The sequence below is a fragment of the Colobus angolensis genome, unplaced genomic scaffold (assembly GCF_000951035.1).
Source record: "Colobus angolensis palliatus isolate OR3802 unplaced genomic scaffold, Cang.pa_1.0 Scaffold71, whole genome shotgun sequence".
NCBI classification, from domain to species: Eukaryota; Metazoa; Chordata; class Mammalia; order Primates; family Cercopithecidae; genus Colobus; species Colobus angolensis.
In genome coordinates, this window is record NW_012120821.1 from 11,166,185 (window position 1) to 11,186,453 (window position 20,269).

The window sequence follows — 20,269 nt, forward strand, 5'->3', positions numbered from 1 at the left end:
TTCCTGACTTTTTAATGATCGCCATTCTAACTGGTGTGAGATGGTATCTCATTGTGGTTTTGATTTGCATTTCCCTGATAGCCAGTGATGATGAGCATTTTTTCGTGTGTCTGTTCGGCCAAAGTCTCTTAATAGTAGAATTGATTAAGCAGAAGAACTAATGAACATGAAGACAGGCTATTTAAAAATACAAAATCAGGCTAAGTTCAGTGGCTCACACCCATAATCCCAGCACTTTGGGAGGCCAAGGCAGGTGGATCACTTCAGGCAGGAGTTCAAGACCAGCATGGCCAACATGGCAAAACCCCATCTCTACTGAAATACAAAAAAATTAGCCAGGTATGGTGGTGCATACCAGTAATTCCAACTATTCAGGATGCTGAGGCATGAGAATTCCTTGAACCCGGGAGGCAGAGGTTGCAGTGAGCTGAGATCATGCCACTGCACTTCACCCTACGTGACAGAGCGAGACTCTGTCTCAGGAAAACAAACAAAAAAATCCCCCACAAAAGTCAGACAATAATAAATGCTGGTGAGGATATGGAGAAAGGGAAATCTTGTATAGTGTTGGTGGGAGGGTAAATTAGTACAACCACTATGGAGAACAGTTTAGAGGTTCCTCAGTAAACTAAAATTAGAGCTACAATACAATCCATCAATCTCACTGCTGGATATATACTCAAAAGAAAGGAAATCAGTATATCGAAGAATATTTGCATTCCCATGTTTGTTGCAGCACTGTTCATAATAGCCAAGATTTGGAAGCAACCTAAGTATCCATCAACAGACTAATAGATAAAGAAAATGTGGTGGATATACACTACTATTCATCCATAAGACAGAATAAGATCCTGTCATTTGCAACAACATGGTTTTGCAACAACAACAACTAGAAGTCATTACATTAAGGGAAATAAGGCACAGAAAGTTAAATATTGCATGTTCTCACTTATTTGTGGGACCTAAAAATTAAAACAATTGAACTCATGGAGATAGAAAATAGAAAGATATTTACTAGGGTCTGGGAAGAGTAGTCGGGGGTTGCGTGGAGGGGAGGTGGGGATGGTTAATGGGTACAAAAAATAAAATATACTCTCAAAACATAAACGATTAACTCTTATTAAGTGGCAAAATTAGTTTTCTCAAAACTTTGAAAAATGTATATTAATGGAAAAGCGGTGGCACAAAAAGATAAGTGTTTTGCCTAGGTTCAAGTAGCAGTTTGGTAGCTTAGTATAGTCCCTATCCAGAACTCTTGATCCCAAATTAGCACGTTTCTTTTGGAGAGATACTTGAAATACTAATTATCAGTATTGTTTTAGTTATGAGAGTGCATTTAAATAAAATAAACAGATGACAAATACTAACTCATGATTGTGTCTTTGGCTTTGAACAGTATGTTAAGGTATACCAGCTGAAAACAAATGCAAGGTGTTGCCAACTGAGAATTTATTTTGTAGCTTGAGCAACTGCTTCCCTCCTACCCCACACCATTTGGTAATCATTTGATTTGATGTCACTTGCTTACAGAAAAACAGATTGGAAAAAAATGCCAGACGCAGTGGCTCTGACCTGTGAACCAGCACTTTGGGGGCTGAGGTGGGCAGATTGCTTGAGCACAGGAGTTCAAAACCAGCCTGGGCAACATGATGACACCCCATCTGTATAAAAAAATTTTTTTTTTTAAATTAAGCCAGCATGGTGGTGCACGCGTGTAGTCGCAGCTGCTTGGGAAGCTTAGGTGGGAGGATAACCTGAGGCAGGGAGGTTGAGGCTGCAGTGAGCTGTGATCGTGCCACTGCACTCCAGCCTGGGTGACCGAGGGAGATTTGGTCACACACACACACACTCACACACATGAAAAGAAAAGAAAACACAACTACATTTAATGGTACTAGGTAGAATATCTTCTTCTTTTTGCTCCTTATCTCCTCCCCTTCTTGTAAAGGAAGAAGTGGTGAGGTGAAGTGAAATGAGGAAGGGTATTGATGTAAAATAAACCTGGATGTGAATGTTGTCTCAACCCATTACCCACTAACTCTGGTCTTGGGCAAGCACTTAGGTTCTCTAAGTTTTAGTTTTCCTGTTAATAAACTGGGACTTGCAGTCTCTACACTTGCAAGGTTGTTGTAAAGCTAAGTGTTCATGCAAGTAAGATGTGCAAGAAAGTCTGGGACATTGCAGGTCATAGTAAATGATAATTATTTTTATTATAATTAATAGTAATAAGGCCTACCTAGGGATTAAGATAAGCAGTTGTGTGAAACAGTTTCCTGTATTTTATCACAAGCTGTTGTGGAGGAAACGAAGAATTATATCTATTGTTAGCCAGGTAAGATATGACCTTTAATGGAAGATCTCATATCATGTAACTTAAAAATAGAAATCTTACTCAAGAAAATCAAGGGGGGATACCATTAGAAACAATAAGAGTTCATCAAAATGCCTGTGTGGATATCTCAAAAAATCTAATTGAATGATTATTACTAATATTGATTAGAAGATAGAAGTTTAACCACTACTGCCACCACCACCACTAATGATAAAAAGTTTAGAAATCATCATAACAAGATATGTATGAAACTCATATACATATTTTTTAAGTTGTAAAATTTCACTGATATAAAAGTAGACTGAATAAGTGGAGACACATGTCAGTGCTCATAGATGGGAAAATTGAAATTATTTTTTGTAGAGATGGAACCGATTTTGCCATGTTACCCAGGCTGAACTTGTGAACTCAAGTGATCTGCCTTCCTTTGGCCTCCCAAAGTGCTGGGAATGCAAGCCAGAGCCAATGTGCCTGCCTGAAAATTGAATATTGTAAAGCTGCCAGTTCTTGATACATTAATTTTTAGGATAAGTGGAATTACTGGGGAAATTACAATAGGAATATTTTTGGAGGGAATGTGGCAATAAAGTTTAGGTGGAAACATTGGTAACTATGAACAACTGAAAAAATGTAAAGAAGGATAATACATTAGTGAAACACATTATAAAGCTGCAGTTATTAAAACTTTTCTGTGTGCTGATATAAGAATAGGTTTTTTTTTTTTTTTTTTTTGAGATGGAGTCTCTCTCTGTCACCCAGGCTGAAGTGCAGTGGCGCGACCTCAGCTCGCTGCAACTTCTGCCTCCAAGGTTCAAGCGATTCTCCTGCCTCAGCCTCCATAGTAGCAGGGATTATAGGCACCCACCACCATACCTGGCTAATTTTTTGTATTTTTAGTAGAGACAGGGTTTTACTGTGTTGACCAGGCTGGTCTTGAACTCCTGAACTTGTGATCCACCCACCTCGGCCTCCCAAAGTGCTGGGATTATAAGCGTGAGCCACCGTGTCTGGCCACTCTTTTTTTTTTTTGAGACAGAGTCTCACTCTGCTGCCCAGGCTGGAGTACAGTGATCACAGCTCACTGCAGCCTTGACCTCCCAGGCTTAAGCCATCCTCTCACTTTAACCTCCTGAATAGCTGGAACTACAGGTCTGAGCCACCATGCTGGAGTAATTTTTTAATATTTTTTTATATTGTAAAGATGGGGTTTCACTATGTTGCCCAGGCTAGTATTGAACTCCTGGGCTCAAGGGATCCTCCTGCCTCAGCCACCCAAGTGCCGGGATTACAGGTGTGACCCACTGCACCTAGCCAGACTAGATCAACTTAATAGATCCGACATAGATTCTGACATGTAAAAATATTCTCATATGTAATATAAAAAGGACCACAGTTGGTTTAGCCATTCACCAGTTGAAGGACATTTGGGTTATTTCCAGTATTTGGTGATTATGAATAAAGCTGCTATAAACATTCAGTTACATGTATGTGTGAACTTAGTTTTCATTTCTCTTGGGGAGATACCTGGGAGCAGAGTTATTGGATCATATGGTAGGTATATATTTAACTTTATAAAAATTAGCCGGGCTTGGTGGTGGGCGCCTGTAGTCCCAGCTACTCAGGAGGCTGAGGCAGGAGAATGGCGTGAACCTGCCTGGGAGGTGGAGCTTGCAGTGAGCTGAGATTGCACCACTGCACTCCAGCCTGGTTGACAGAGCAAGACTCCATCTCAAAAAAAAAAAAAAAGAAAAGAAAAGAAAAGAAAAGAAACTGCTGGCTGATGTGGTGGTCACACCTGCTGTAATCCTAGCACTTTGAGAGGCTGAGGAGGGAGGATCACTTGAGGCCAGGAGTTTGAGACCAGCCTGGCCAACATAGCAACACCCCTGTCTCTGCACAAAATTTAAAAATTAGCCAAGCATGATGGTGTGTGCTTGTAACCCTAGCTTCTTTGGAGGCTGAGGCAGGAGGGTCTCTTGAGCTCAGGTGTTTGAGGTTACAGTGAGCTATGGCCATGCCACTGCACTCCAGCCTAGGTAACAAATTGAGAACCTGTCTCTTAAAAAAAAAAAAGAGAAGAAAAATAGAAACTGTCAAATTATTTTTCAAGCATTCCCATCAACAATGTACTGGAGTTCTACTTCCTCAGCATTGTGGTATTTGGTATTGACAGTTTTTTGAAATTTGCCATTCTTTTAGATGTGTAGTAGTATGTCATTCTGGTTTTAATTTGTATTTTCCTAATGAAAGATAGTGGGTACCTTTTCAAGTGCTTATTTGTTGTATATATATCTTCTTTGGTAAAGTTTCTAGATCTTTTCTCCATTTTTAAATTGCATTATTTCCTTATTGTTGAGTTTTGAGAGTTCTTCATATATTCTTGATGCAAGTGCTTTGACAGAAATGTGATTTGTAAGTATTTTCTCCCAGTCTATGGCTGTGTTTTAATTTTGTTAGCAGTCTTTTGAAGAACAAAGTATTTCATTTTAGTAAAGTCCAACTTATACGTTTTTCTTTTATGGATTTTACTTTTGGTATTTTATTTGTAAGCTATTTGCCTAATGCAAGGTCAATCATATTTTCTTCTGTGTTTTCTTCTAGAAGTGTTATAGTTTTACATTTTACATTTAGGGCTATGATCCATGTTGAGTTAATTTTTATGTAAGGTGTGACTTAATGTCGAGTTTTAATCTTTTGTTTATGGATGTCCAACTGTACCAACACCATTTATTTGGAAAAAAAAGCATCCTTTCTCCATTGAATTGCCTTTTCATCTTGTCAAAAATTAAATTAGTTAGATATTTCTGAGGGTTTACTTCTGGGCTCTCTATTCCGTTGGCCTTCGTGTCTGTTTTTTTCTTTTTTCTTTTTACCAATAACACCATGTCTTGATTACTATAGCTTTATAGTAAGTCTTGAAATCAATTATTGTGAGTCCTCCAGCTTTGTTATTTGGCTATTGAGGTTTCTTTGCTTTTTCATATATATTTTAGAATCAATTTGTTGATATCTACAAAAAAATCCTTCTGGGATTTTGGTTGGGATTTATTAAAGTATAGATCTAATTGTTTACATTATGTGTCGCCATATTTTTAGGTCTTTTTGTTTCTTTTATCATGTTTCATAGTTTTTAGCATAAAGGTCATACGTGTTAATTTTGTATGTAAGTATTTCACATTTTTGGAGCTAGTCAAGTGGTATTAAAATTTTAAAAATTCCATCTGTTCATTCATAACACATAGAAATACAGTTGATTTTTGTTTGTTAATTTTGTGTCTTGCAACCTTATTTTTTATTTTTTTGAGACGGAGTTTTGCTCTTCTTGCCCAGGCTGGAGTGCAGTGGTGCGATCTCGGTTCACCGCAACATCTGCCTCCTGGGTTCAAGCGATTCTCCTGCCTCAGTCTCCCGAGTAGCTGAGATTGCAGGCATGCACCACCATGCCTGACTAATTTTGTATTTTTAGTAGAGATAGGGTTTCTCCATGTTGGTCAGGCTGGTCTCGAACTCCTGACCTTAGGTGATCTGCCCGCCTTGGCCTCCCAAAGTGCTGGGATTACAGGCGTGAGCCACCAGGCCCAGCCCTTGCAAGCTTATTAATGTCATTTATTAGTTCTAGGAATTTTTGTAATAGATTAAACTTTTTTTCTACATAAACTTTCATGTTATCTGTGAATAGAGACAGTATTTATTTATTTATTTATGTATTTATTGAGACAGGGTCTCATTCTGTTATACAGGCTGGCATAGAGTGGTATGATCGTGGCTCACTACTGCCTCGACCTCATGGGCTCAAGTGATCCTTCCATCTCAGCCCCAGGAATAGCTGAGACTACAGGCATGTGCCACCATTCCTGGCTTTTATTTATTTATTTATTTATTTATTTATTTATTTATTTTTCTGTAGAGATGGGGTCTCACTATGTTGCCTAGACTGGTCTTGAACTCCTGGGTTCATGTAATCCTCCCACCTTGGCCTCCCAAAGTACTGGGATTTTATACGTGTTGAGCTACTACCCCGGCCCAGTTTTGTTTCTTTTTTTGATCTGAAGACCATTTTTTTCTTTTCCTTGCTTTATTCCACTGTCTAGGACTTCTAATATGATTTTGAACAGGAGTGGTAAGAGGGGACATTCTTGCCTTGTTCCTGATCTTGGGAGAAAGTAATTAGTCTCTCACTATGAAGTATAATGTTAAATGTTGTTTCTTCATAGACACCCTTTATTAGGCTGAGAAAGTTTCCTTCTATTCATAGTTTTCTGGGCACTTCTTCCATGAATGGATGTTAATTTTTTAAAATCTTTTTTGCATCAATTGAGATGAGATGGCATTTTTCTTTAGCCTGCTAACAGGATGGATTGTACTGATTAATTTTCAAGTGTCGAACCAGTATTTCTGGAATAAATCCCACTTAATCTTTTTATATATTGCAGGGTTCAATTTGTTTTTTATATATTACTGGTTATTTTGTTGAGAGGTTTTTGATCCAAGATGTTCACAAGGAATGTTGTTCTGTAGTTTTCTTGTAATGTTTTTATCTGGTTTTGGTATCAAAATAATGCTGTCCTTATAGAATTAATTGGAAAGGATTCCTACCTCTTCTGTTATCTGGAAGACGTCTTACAGAATTGATGTTACTTCTTATTAAAATGCTTAGTAGTATTCTCCAGTGATGCCATCTGGGCCTGGAAATTTCTCTTTTGGAAGGTTTTAAACTATAAATTCTATTTCTTTAATAGGTATAGGACCATTTAGATAATCTGAATTAGGTTTTGATAGCTTGGTTTCCAAGAGATTGGTCCATTTCATCAAAGTTGTTGAATTTATATGTATAGAGTTGTGCATAATATTCCCCGTAGTAATATCATTCTTGATATTAGTGTCTGAAAACAATAGCAATTATTTATTTCTCATTCTAATGATTCTTCTCCTGGTCTCTCTTGGGCTTACCCTGGCTGTATTGGTAGATTGGCTACAGCTGGAGGATCTAAAATGGCCTCACCCATATGTTTGGGGCCTTGATGGGGATGACTGGAGTAGCTGAGACTTGTCTCTCTCCATGGATTCATTGGGAACCATAATGATCTGTCTGCCATGTGGAAGTGGAAGCATAAGGAGAGGACTTGATCATAGTAAAATCCTCAATAAGTGCTCATGGATTTATCCAATGACATGGAGACCAAAGAAAGAGTGTCAAAATGGAAGGGGTATCGGTATGTCCAATGCTGCAAAATGGTTAAGCAGAATATGGCCTGAGAAGGCTATTGTTTTGTTTTGGGTTAGTAACTTTTGAGAGAGCATTTTTAGTAGAGTTTAGAAAAGATTGCAGAGCATTAAGAAGAAAACATGTGGTGAAGAAAAGGAGGCAGTCTGTATTTTTGTCTGAGAAATTTTATTTAGAAAGTAAATGCTAGTTAAATGGAACAGGAGACTGAACAGAGAATCGTGAGAGACCCAATGCATATTTGAAGGTGAATTCTGTAAAAAGTGAAAGCTTGAAAAGGCTGAAGGAGGGGGACAATGGGAGTGGGCAGAGTAGAGTCCTGGAAAGAGCTTTGGGAGAGGATGTGATAAAGAGTGCAGTTGGAGGGATTGTTTGGTCTTGGAAGGATCTGTCTAGCCTGAAACTGGAGAGAAGGTTAGGTTGGTGGGAAAAAGGAGGAAGAGAGAAAAAGAAGGTCTCAGTTTCCATGAAGTTACACCCATTTGCTGGTTGTATAGTGGGATGGAAGACTTAAAGAGAAGCTTGGAATAGCCAATGCCGGCAATGGATATGTGGAAACAATAAGATAAATCTAAGGATTTAGAAGCAGTTCTAGGGACTTAGTGAAAGTAAAACCTTTAACAGGCCAGGTCTTTATATTGTAGCTGTCTTTGACAGTGCTCTACGAACACGGTAGAGGATACATAGTGGAAGGTACAAAGAACTTTTAGAGGCCAGGCACGGTGGCTTGTGCCTGTAATCCCAGCACTTTGGGAGGCTGAGGTGGGCGGATTATTTGAGGTCAGGAGTTTGAGACCAGCCTGACCAACCTGGTGAAACCCCTTTTCTACATAAAAATACAAAAATTAGCCGGGCATGGTGGCGTTTACCTGTAGTCCCAGCTGCTTGGGAGGCTGAGACAGGAGAATCGCTTGAATCCGGGAGGCAGAGGTTGCAGTGAGCTGAGAGTGTGCCATGGCACTCTAGCCTGGGTGACAGAGATTCCGTCTCAAAAAAAAAAAAGAACTTTTGGAGAATAAGGGTGTTTAGAATGCTAATGAGGAAAGTATTTGAGTACATGATCCTGTGTAGTAAATATTTTTCTATAATCTAGACTAGACTTCTCTCTTCTACCTTTTTTATGACTTCAGGAAATTTGTTGAATTATTCTAATTCTGGATTAAAAGAAAGTCCCTTCTGCCAGAACATTGTAAAATGCTGTAGTTTAACCAACTGTAATTCCTAATCTTCCCCAATCCCTTATTTTAGAGCATTTATTGTCATATCTTGTTTCTGATATATATTTCTGAGAGTATTTTCTACATTTCAAGAAAAGTGGGACATCTGGGGAGATAAAACAGTAAATATCCTATTCTGGTACTGTCACATTTTTATCTCACTTCATCCTCAAATAACCATATTAAATATATTTGCTGTCATTTTGCCTCATGTATTTTGAGACTATGGGATTAGATACACATCTAATTTAGAACTACATATTTTTAATGAATTGTACATTTTTTTATATAGTGACCAGACCTCTTGTCCCCTTATATTGCTTTTTTTTTTTGCTTAAACATCTATTTTGTCTTACATTAATTAATATAGCTATCTATACTAGTTTTCTTTTAGTTAATATTTACCTGCTTCATCTTTTTCCTTTCAGTTACTTTTAACCTTAATGTATAATTCTGTTTTATGTCTTTTGTAATGTGTTTGTAGCTGGATTTTTTGGGTTTTCATTGAATCTTGAAGACCTTTGTCTTTTAAATTGACCAGCTCTAATTTTATTTTATAAAATGGAATCTGATTTGAACTGACATCTATAGCTATTTATTGATCACTACTGTGCTAAACCACTATGAGAAATGTGGAGAAATATGAGAAAATTTGCCACCACTGAGCAATTTAAAACCTATGATTTTCCCTTAAAACATAGTATATACATTCAAAATTTTCAAAGGAAACTGCCTTCTGATTTACTTATTCAGATTTTTAGATATACCAGTGGCTCAATTAAACAAAAGTTTTTGTAAACCAAAAACAATATACGTGGCCATATATAATTTGACCTTTAATTGTTTTTCATGATAGATGAAAAGAATTAGCCACAGTTTGTACATTGAGACACTGAATCTCAGAGCAGTTAGATTCACTAACTGTCCTAGAGCTGGTTAATTAGCAGCAAAGTTTGATTTTAAGGTGTTCTGGGTCTGTCTGATTGTTTGGCTTCTCAGAGTGAAAAGACATGGACTTTGGAGTTACTCATTTTGGGCTTTAGTCTCTTCTTCCATACTGATTAGTTCTGTGATTTGTTTCATCTGTCTGAGACTCAGATTCCTCGCTTGAGGTACCTGCATCACAGGATTATGGTGAACACTAAAGGAGGCCATTTGTGTCCAGTTTCTAGTGTGATATCTGATATATGTGTAGGATATGCTTAATAGCTGGTAATATCATCATTGTTATTAGAAGTAAAAACTAGCCTTTACAACCTTTTCCAGAACTTGTCATCTTGTCTCATTAATTAGATGAATTATCTCTGAATTGTGGAAAACTGGCAGTGAGCCAGGGACAAGCACTAACAACATGATTTTTAAATGTGAGACAGAAAATTTTCTACAAAACCTGGATTATGTTGCCCCATTTATTTCATATGTCTACCATGAAGTTGAAGAAATGTTTTGCTCTAGTAAATTGTGACTGGGAATTTTAATTGATACATTTTTATTTTCAAACAAAGCTTAAAACTTTTCTTTAAAAGTAGTGACTTTAATACTACACATCTCTACAAAGTCTAGTTTAACTAAAGAAATTCATCAGCTTTAATATTAAGTTTCCCAAGTTTTCAAAGATTTGTGGCAATACCTTGGCAATACTCAAATGTGATTTGAGCATTAATGTTACTCTAGAGTAAGACTCTCAAAACAAAAATTCTTGTGTTGATAATTCATTTTCCCTAGAATGAGGCTTTTCTGAGATTCCTTTTCTTCAAACCTAAAACATAAAATATGGTCCTAATAAAAAGTACATTTTGAAATACACCATATACTTAGGAAATCAGGCCTGTAGTCAAGATAATATAGTTTTGTTGGTTTTGTTTGTTTGTTTGTTTTGAGACAGGGTTTCGCTCTGTAATCCAGGCTGAAGTGCAGTGGCACGATCTCATCTCACTGCCAACCTCCGCCTCCCAGGTTCAAGCGATTCTCCTGCCTCAGCCTCCAGAGTAGGTGGGATTACAGGCACATGCCACCATGCCTGACTGAATTTTGTATTTTAGTAGAGATGGGGTTTTGCCATGTTGGCCAGGCTAGGCTTGAACTCCTGACCTTCAGTGATCTGCCCACCTCAGCCTCCCAAAGTGCTAGGATTACAGATGTGAGCCATCGCACCCGGCCAGTTTGTTGGATTTTTTTAAAGAATCATTTGATGTACACGCAGAGGTTTGAGTTGTGTATTCCTACTCTTGATTTTGACAATATTTTTCCTTTTCTTTTCAATTCAAAAATCAGGAATGATGTAATTTTTGTGGATCCAATCCTAGGCTTGTGAAAATGGGTGATGTTCTTTGTTGAATAGATTAGATAGATTGAAAGTTATATTTACATGCATTTTCCTGGTCTTTGTTTAAACAGAGTAGGGTTTTTAATGATGAATCTCAAAAGGAAACAAACAATTGCATATGAAAAAAGGATGGTAATCCTATACATCTTTATCTTTCATTTTTTTCCTCTTGTCTCTCATTGTACATGGGAACAGTTGCAGCCTAAGACTTAAGTTGGAGCCAAAGGGAAAAGAAAAGATTGTACTCCTTTTAGTGAAATAGCATTTTAAATACTAAAATGTTCCACAACTCCTTATGCAATAATCAGCTGGAGCATTAATAACTTCCTGCTATCTAAAATGTAACAGTCACTTTGAGAAAGCCTCAATCATTAGTTGGATCCCCTGTGGATGCTGGTGCCACAGTTCAGTTGAAATAGTTGCTTGTGGGACACCAAGGCATCCTTCCAGCAACATTTTAAAAATTGAATCTAGTAAAACCTCATTGCTTAAAAAAATTTTTTTGCATATTTTTAAATTTATATCCAATGATATTTACTCATTTGATGTGCAATAGTTCTATTAGTTTTGATACATGCATAATCAAGATGCAAAATGGTTTTATTACCCCCTTAAAATTCCCTTGTATTGCTCCTTTGTAGTCAGCCCTTCCCTTCTGCTCCCACCTCTTGGCAAATCCCTGATCTATTCTCTGCCCCTGGCTCCTTTCATTTGGCATAATGCATTTAAGATTCATCCATGTTCTTGGATATCAGTGGTTTATTCCTTTTTATTGTTGAATGGCATTCCATTATGAGAATGTACCATACTGTATCCATTCACTAGTTGAAGGACATTTGGTTGATTTCCACATTTTGGTGATTATTAATATCACTTATAAATACTTCTGTACAAGTTTTTGTGTGACTATAACTTTTCATTTCCCTCAGATACATACCTAGGAGTGGAATTGCTGGGTCATATAGTAAAGGTATATTTAACTTTATAAGAAACTGTCAAACTGTTTTCCAAAGTGTGTCTACTATTTTGTACTTACACTAGTAATTTTTGAAAGTCCTGCATGCTTGCCAGCAATTAGTATTGTCAATTTTTTTTTTGTTTGTGTACTTTAGCTATTCAAATAGATGGATACTCATTGCCTTTCAAAGTACAGTTTTGCTTTTTGACTTCCATTGAGTGGATGTTCCTATAATGTTTGCATCGTGTGTGCTGAGAATAGAACTATTTCCATCTACTTTTGCAAGTCAGACTGTAGTTCCAACTGTCTAAAACGATGATATCTCTTTGGGACTTAGAACTTGAATGGCCAGTGCTCTGATAAATATTGTAAGTTTAGGAATAGCTTATACAGGTTTTTTGTATTTTTAATAGGTAACAGTATTTGAAGATATTAAAAAGTAAGAGTGTACTACCTAAAGCACTTTATAGATTTAATGGAATCCCTATCAAAATATCAGTGATATTCTTCACAGAAATTAAAAAAAAACAAAACCCTGAAATTCATATGGAATTACAGAAGACAAAGCAATCCTGAGCAAAAAGAACAAAGCTGGAGTCATCACACTACCTGACTTCAAAATATACTACAAAACTATGGTAACCAAAACAACATGGCATAGGTATGAAAACAGACACATAAGTCAGTGGAACAGAACAGAGAATCCAGAAATAAATCCATGTGTTTACAGCCAACTGATTTTCAATAAAGGTGCCCAGAACATACATTGGGGGAAAGGATATATTCTTCAATAAATGATGCTGGGGAAACTGGATATCTATATGCAGAAGAATAAAACTAGACCTCCCGTCTTTCATCTTATACAAAAATTAACTCAAAATAGATTAAAGACTTAAAAGTAAGATCTGAAACTATAAAACTACTAGAAGAAAACACAAGGGAAATGCTTTAGAATATTGGTCCTATACAGCCATGAAAAAGAATGAAATCCTACTATTTATGGAAACATGGATGAAGCTGTAAGTTATTATGTTACGTAAAATAAGGCACAGAAAGTTAAATACATGTTCTTTTTTTTTTTTTTTTTTTTTTTTTTTTTTTTTGAGGCGGAGTCTCGCTCTGTCGCCCGGACTGGAGTGCAGTGGCCAGATCTCAGCTCACTGCAAGCTCCGCCTCCCGGGTTTACGCCATTCTCCTGCCTCAGCCTCCCGAGTAGCTGGGACTACAGGCGCCCGCCACCTCGCCCGGCTAGTTTTTGTATTTTTAGTAGAGACGGGGTTTCCCCATGTTAGCCAGGATGGTCTCGATTTCCTGACCTCGTGATCCGCCCGTCTCGGCCTCCCAAAGTGCTGGGATTACAGGCTTGAGCCACCGCGCCCGGCCAATACTGCATGTTCTTACTCATATGTGGGAGATTAAAAAAAAATCGAGCTCATGAAAGTAAAGAGTAGAATTGGAGCCGGGCGCGGTGGCTCATGCCTGTAATCCCAGCACTTTGGGAGTCTGAGGCAGGCGGATCACGAGGTCGGGAGTTCAAGACCAGCCTGACCAACATGGTGAAACCCCGTCTCTACTAAAAATACAAAAATTAGCCGAGTGTGATGGTGTGCACCTGTAATCCCAGCCACTCAGAAGGTGAGGCAGGAGAATTGCTTGAACCCGGGAGGCAGAGGTTGCAGTGAGCCGAGATTGTGCCACCACACTCCAGCCTAGGCTGCAGAGTGAGGCTCCATCTCAAAAAAAAAAAAAAAAAAGAGTAGAATTGGAGGTATTAGAAACCATGAAGGGTAAGTGAGAAGGAAGGATGGGAAGAGATTGGTTAATGGATACAAAATTATAGCTGTATAGTACTAAATGAGTACTGGTGTTCTGCAGCACAATAGGGTAAATAAATATAGTTAACTGTAATTTACTCTATATTTTCAAAAAGCTAGAAGAGAGAATTTTAAATGTTCATAGTACAGTGAAATGATCAATGTTTGAGGTAATAGATATGCTATTTAGTCTGATCATTATACATTGTATGCATGTATTGAAAGATCACTCTGTATTGCATAAATAGGTATTATTATTACATGTCAGCTAACAATAAAAGGGGTGAAATTGTTGTTGAATGAATGAAAAGGAGTCAGAAATTGAGTTTTGCAAAGGTGTTTATGCAGTTTTGCAAAAGGCTGTAAATTGAATTTCAGGCTATCTTCCTGAACCAGATTCCTGTGAGTGCTCTGTATTAGTTATAGCCACCAGTAGTCTTCTAGTATCTGTGCTTAAATGCAATACTTTTGTAGATAGAATTTCAGGCTGACTTTCTGAATCAGATTCCTGTGAGTGCTCTGTATTAGTTATAGCTACAAGTAGTCTTCTAGTATCTATGCTTAAATGCAATAATTTTGTAATCATTTTAGTTTACCAACAGTATTGTTGTCAGGGTAACATTTCTTTGTTTATGAGATTTCCATCATGACTGAGGACATAGTTTTTTAATTTTGTTATGTAAATTTTTCATTTACTGTTTTTATGGATTTTTATCTGCAAAAGTTTAACACACAATTGTACTGCTTGAGCATTACAGTTAATTCTAGCACTTAGAAATGACTTCAAAAAGAGACACAGAGAGGACACATTCATTAGGACATACAATCACAATTAGTATTTTTCAAAAACTCCCATCATAAATGCAAACAAGCTGAATACCAGAACCCACCAAATATTCTCTATGAGATGGTTAAAAGTTGGATGAAGAGAGAGCCTACGAGGTTTATGAAAGGCCTAGAAAAGGTCTTCAGTATGTTCAAGTAGATAATCTTTTACCAGGGCAAATGTTTGTGCACAAAGGGCAGGGCAGGTGGAGGTAGGTGGCAGGGGAACTTACGGGATTTGTAAACAAAATACTCTCTTTTTTTAGGGCTAAAAAACTTCAACTCTTGGCTTTTCGAATTTTTGAAAAAGTGCAGAATTTGATTTTCTCTGGGACTTTATGTGTCTATTTTCAAATACTTAAAGCAGTTTGGCAAAGAGTTTAGTTTCTTATTCTTCTTCAGGGTGAAAATCACTATATTTTATTGTTCTTCAGAAGCCAGACAACAAAAGGAAAAAATGTTGCCAAGATTTTGCTCTCTCTGAGAACATTTACATTACCCTTCTCTAATCATTTCTCTATAGAGTTTTCCAAAGAATTAAAGGGCTGAAAGGAAGCCTGCTACTCACATGACAGAGTTTATTCCATATTTACTTTTAGACAATTGAATGAGCTGTTTGGCATCTTATTCATACTTGTCTATAGTTAGCTTTTGGTGTCCTCTTCATATTGTTTCATTCCCATTAATATCCACACTGGTGATTTTCCATTAATCATGTTGCAGACTCCTTTGTGCTGTTCTGATGTCTAAGATTCTAACTCATTAAAAAGTCAGCACTTCCTCTTGTCTTTGGTCCTTCTCATTGCTTCTATCAATTGAAACTTCCTTCTTTTTCATATTGCCACATTTTTACTAAGGAGACTGCATTACTTCTGCATTAACTCCTCTCTGGTTCCGCACAAATGTCTAGACCTGTGAAGGGTCTGAGATTTTACTCTACTTACAAGCTAACAAATTGTCCTGGCACAATTTAATGAATACCCGGAGTGTTTTACATTTATTGCTGTTGCTTATACTATTCATTTAACTTGGGTCATTTCATTTAAGGTCAGTCACTGGGACGGGCCTTAAGTTCTGAGTTACAAACAGAAAAGATGCCCATGCTCCCTGGCACTTGGTTTACTTTGTATTCTCTTCCTTTCCTTTCGTTATTTTGGGGAGAAGTATTAACATAATAGTGCCTTTTTGTCTTGATGTGTCAGCCCCCTTCTTATCTCTGGGGTGGTCTCTCTTGCTGCAACATTTGCCATTCACGCTGCTACTGTTAAACTGATTAGTACCAAGGATGTATAATAAATAAATGCTCATTTTTCATCTTCTCTGAAGCCGCATCCTAAATCCTTGTTTTTACCACTGTGTATTTTAAGGCACGCATATTGTTAATGAGTGGAGCCTAGTATAAGTAGAATATCATCTTATTCTCTACCTAGATGAGCCATAACATGGATTTGTGCGTAATAGGAAACTAATTCTGTTTCCCAGACATTATTCAAAGCTGCTATGGTACTAAACCCATTGTCAGGCTTTTAGATCTTATCCTCAGGTTATAACGAAGCTATAGCCTGTGAATCTAACATCCAAATTGCATTTATTATTTTATCTGATAACACTTTTTACTTTTTTTCCAGCTGTTGTATTAATTATTGCAATACACCAGACCGCTTCCAGCTTAAGTATCAGCACTGAGTGGTATAGCTACTATTATGCCCTGTTTACAGGAGAAAAAAATGAAGGCACACAGAGCTTAATTAACTTACCTACGGGTATAAAGTTAGTGAGAGAGCAGGATTTAATCTTAGCCATCTACCTCTACAATCTGTGCTCATAACTCTTTGCTTTACTGCCTCTTCAAATTATTGTCATTTGAGAGGTTTAGGTAGTAGGTATTGTTACGGATTAATAATAGGGGCAGTACAGTTAGAGTTTATGGAGAAGTGAGTTTCAGCTGATTCTTAAAATAGGGAATAAGTTTGAATATGTGAAAAAGAGCACTTCAAGATGCACAGAATAAGCAAAGGTTCAGAGACAGGACTAACCAGAGTATGTTCAGGGAATAATGAAGATATTAGACTGACTATAGAAATAATAAATAACCAGTGAACTTGGTTAGTATTGAAAGTTTATCCATTAGAACTTAACTGGAAAAAATATTGTGTGTTTATATCTGAGTTCTTAAATTCAATTGGATTCTTTAGAAAATACTGCTAATCTTACTCATTGGGAACATTGACTCAGTTTTCAGATGGAAATACATTAGTAAGGAAATAATGAAATAAAATTCATAGTCTTTATTATAGAAAATTTTTTTTTAGTATTTTCATTTTTTATTGAGCTAGTTCTATTGACATCAACATACTTTAATTAGTTTAATTTGTAATAAAATAGGTCCAGCAGGAAGAGTTGGATGTAAGTTGAATTTCTGCCCGATTTCAGAAGACAAATGTTACTTTAAGTGTTCTGGTCGTTTCTGGTGGAGTGAAGGTCCTGTCATGAAGTTGTCATTGGCAGGTTTACAGACCACTGAACATGGCTTTGTTATTTACAAAAACCACAACACACCTACACAGAAAGTAAATATCATGTGAAAACATGTAACTCTGTCAAAGAAATGTCATGTTTATGTAGCCTAGTGAAAATAAGAGTCTTGATTGTAATGGGAAGCTTGTTCCTTTCCTAAGCTTGAGGCTGAAGAAATCTGAACTTTCCTTTGGATTTTGTGCACCACTCAAGTTTGAAATAGACATAAAATAAACAAATAAGCTGCCAATATTTATTTATTTATTTTACTTTAATTATTTTTTTTGAGACAGGTCTTACTCTGTCACCCAGGTGGGGGTGCAGTGGCGAGATCTTGGTTCACTGTAACCTCGGCCTTCCAGGCTCAAGCGATCCTCCCACCTCAGCCTCCTGAGTAGCCAGGACTACAGGCGCATGCCAGGATGCCCGGCTAATTTTTTTTTTTTTTTTTTTTGTAGAGATGGAATTTCACCATGTTGCCCAGGCTGGTCTCAAACTCCTGAGCTCAAGTGATCTGCCCACCTTGACCTCCCAAAGTGCTAGGATTACACGCATGAGCCACTGCGCCTGGCCTATTTATTCGTTATTTGTTATCTTTACAAACTAGAAGAGCTGTGAAGAGCAGGGAAAAAGTGACACCAAAGTTTAGGAACTGCAGAAGTGTGGGAGGTATAGAGTTGGCCAAGTGGGAATTTCTTTGAGGAATCTTTTGTTTTTACTTGTGTGGATAAATAAGCTGCTTGTGATTACATAAAGAATTTTGAAGCTTAATTTCCTTTTCTAGAATGGAGAAGCAAACCCCTTTATAACTCTCTATTTGAGACTCTGGATTTGTAGTTGTCTAGCAGCTTTTTGAAGTAATCAAAAATAATATCAAAGATTATTTTTTCCAAGCTAAACTGTATCGGTACAGTGCCATTTTATATAGTGCCTTACCTATTTAGAACTGTAATTTGTACCATAGATTTCACAGGACCCTTTAAGGGTAGGATCATAGCTATTTTGGAATGGGACCTATTCCTAGGATATATATGTTAATACAAAGTCTTCAGTTAATACTGTGTCAAGCTATGTTAAAAACACTTTCCTTTTGATAAAATGAATAGAGGCAGTAGCAAAAAACAAATCCTAACTGACCTTTAAATGAGTCTTTGCACTAGAAGTCTAAAACTAAGGGCTTCTCAATATTTTTATCTAAAGAACCTCTGACAGGGGTACGATGGGAAGGAAGTGGGGATGGGTACAAAAAAATAGAATGAATAAGACCTAGTATTTGATAACACAACAGAGTGACTGTGGTCAATAATTTAGTAATTATGGACAGTAATTTGATTGTACGTGTTAAAATAACTAAAGGAGTAGAATTGGATTGTTTGTAACACAAGGATAAATGCTTAAGGTGATGGATACCCCATTTACCCTGATGTGATTATTACACACTGCATGCCTGTCAGAATATCTCAGTACCCCATAAATATACACACCTTATACTCCTGTGTACTCACAAAAATTAAAAATTAAAATATTTCTTTTGAAAAGTGAAAAAAGTGAAACAAGCAAGTAACAACTGTTTGAAATATACTTAAAAGAAATGTTTATTTTCCAAATATTTTAATTTGGAAAAGACATTCAAATTGGGATTGGTTTTAACTCCCAGATCAGGATGAACCTGTAAACTTTCTCCTCTGGTTTTATTGTTCATCATTTCCTTACTTTAAAGTTTCTATTCTTCATTAATTTCTTCCTGGGCAGAACACATTAACTTATGATTCTAGCTATGGCACAATCTAGTATGACCTTGAATAAGGTTACCAAAGTTAATCATCTGAGCCTTAGGCTTTTGCTGCTGTACAATGGGATTATTTATTATTTAACATGTTGTCATTTCCAACATGTGCCCTTAGTGCCGTGTAGATAAGCCTGCCTTTGGTGGCTTCTAATTCAGAAAAACATAATACACGCACACACACACACACAAACCATAATTTATATACCCTATATGTTTCCTGATTTGAATAAACTAAACAGGATAGAAAGTAAATTTGAACTAGAGTTAATTTTATCTGTCCTTACAAAGTTGTCATGAAAATTTATTAAGAAAAATAAAATAGAGTTCATTTTATTAAGAGGGCCTTAAATCTTGGTTGATAATGTCTCTTTCCTTTCCTTTGCAGAGTATGTATGTAACTGCTCTGTGGTTGGAAGCCTGGATGTGAATCACTGCAACCAGACCACAGGGCAGTGTGAGTGTCGGCCAGGTTATCAGGGGCTTCACTGTGAAACCTGCAAAGAGGGCTTTTACCCAAATTACACTTCTGGGCTCTGTCAGCCATGTGACTGTAGTCCACATGGAGCTCTCAGCATACTGTGCAACAGGTAAGCAACAGAGGGTGGAACTGAAGTTTATTTTATTTTAGCAAGGGAAAAAAAAGGGTCCTACTCTGGTTTAAACAAAGGGGGATGAGGGTCATAGATTTACAAAATATTTTATATACTTATATTCCCTACTTTATATGTTATATTTAATGTCAGGATTTAAAAACTTCTAATTTACTGATTTAATTCTTCAAAAGCACTAGAGTCGCCAATTTTTCTCTGGGATAATTTCTGTAAATTTCATGGGAAAAAAATTATTGAAGAAGAAATCTGCTTTCTGGAAGGGCTTCCAGGCATGAAACCTGCTAGGAGGTTTAGAAATATTCTTATGTTTATTAATATATCATGGAGTTTGAGGAAATTTGTTCTTTGGTTTATTTTTCTCTCTAATCAAAATTCTGCCTTTGTTTCTTTGGACAACTAAAGCTTAACTTGGGAATACCCTAATTTATTTAACTAGTGGTAAGTAGACTGGTTTTACTCTATTTACCAGTATATTTTTGAAACCAAAAGTAGACTAAGCAGGAATTATCTTTAAAATAATATGTTATTTGGAGGTGATTTAATTTAGTTGCATAACGTACTGTTATCTAAACGTTTGCCTTGTACCACACTGAAAGTAATTATTCTTTGACCTTATATGAGGCACTTGACTTTTTGTGGACCCCAAGTCAAAAAAC

At 36.8% G+C, this 20,269-nt stretch overlaps 1 protein-coding gene across 1 annotated transcript in view; it reads left to right on the forward strand.

Moving 5' to 3' along the window:
• The window catches only part of MEGF9 (multiple EGF-like-domains 9), a gene marked incomplete at its 5' end in the record, with an annotated part of 115,012 nt that overhangs the window by 36,602 nt on the left and 58,141 nt on the right, over nucleotides 1-20,269 (forward strand). Inside the window, one exon of the mRNA XM_011927416.1 lies at nucleotides 19,388-19,589. Coding sequence (XP_011782806.1) covers nucleotides 19,388-19,589 — 202 coding nt within the window. The remainder of the gene's footprint in view (nucleotides 1-19,387; nucleotides 19,590-20,269) is intronic.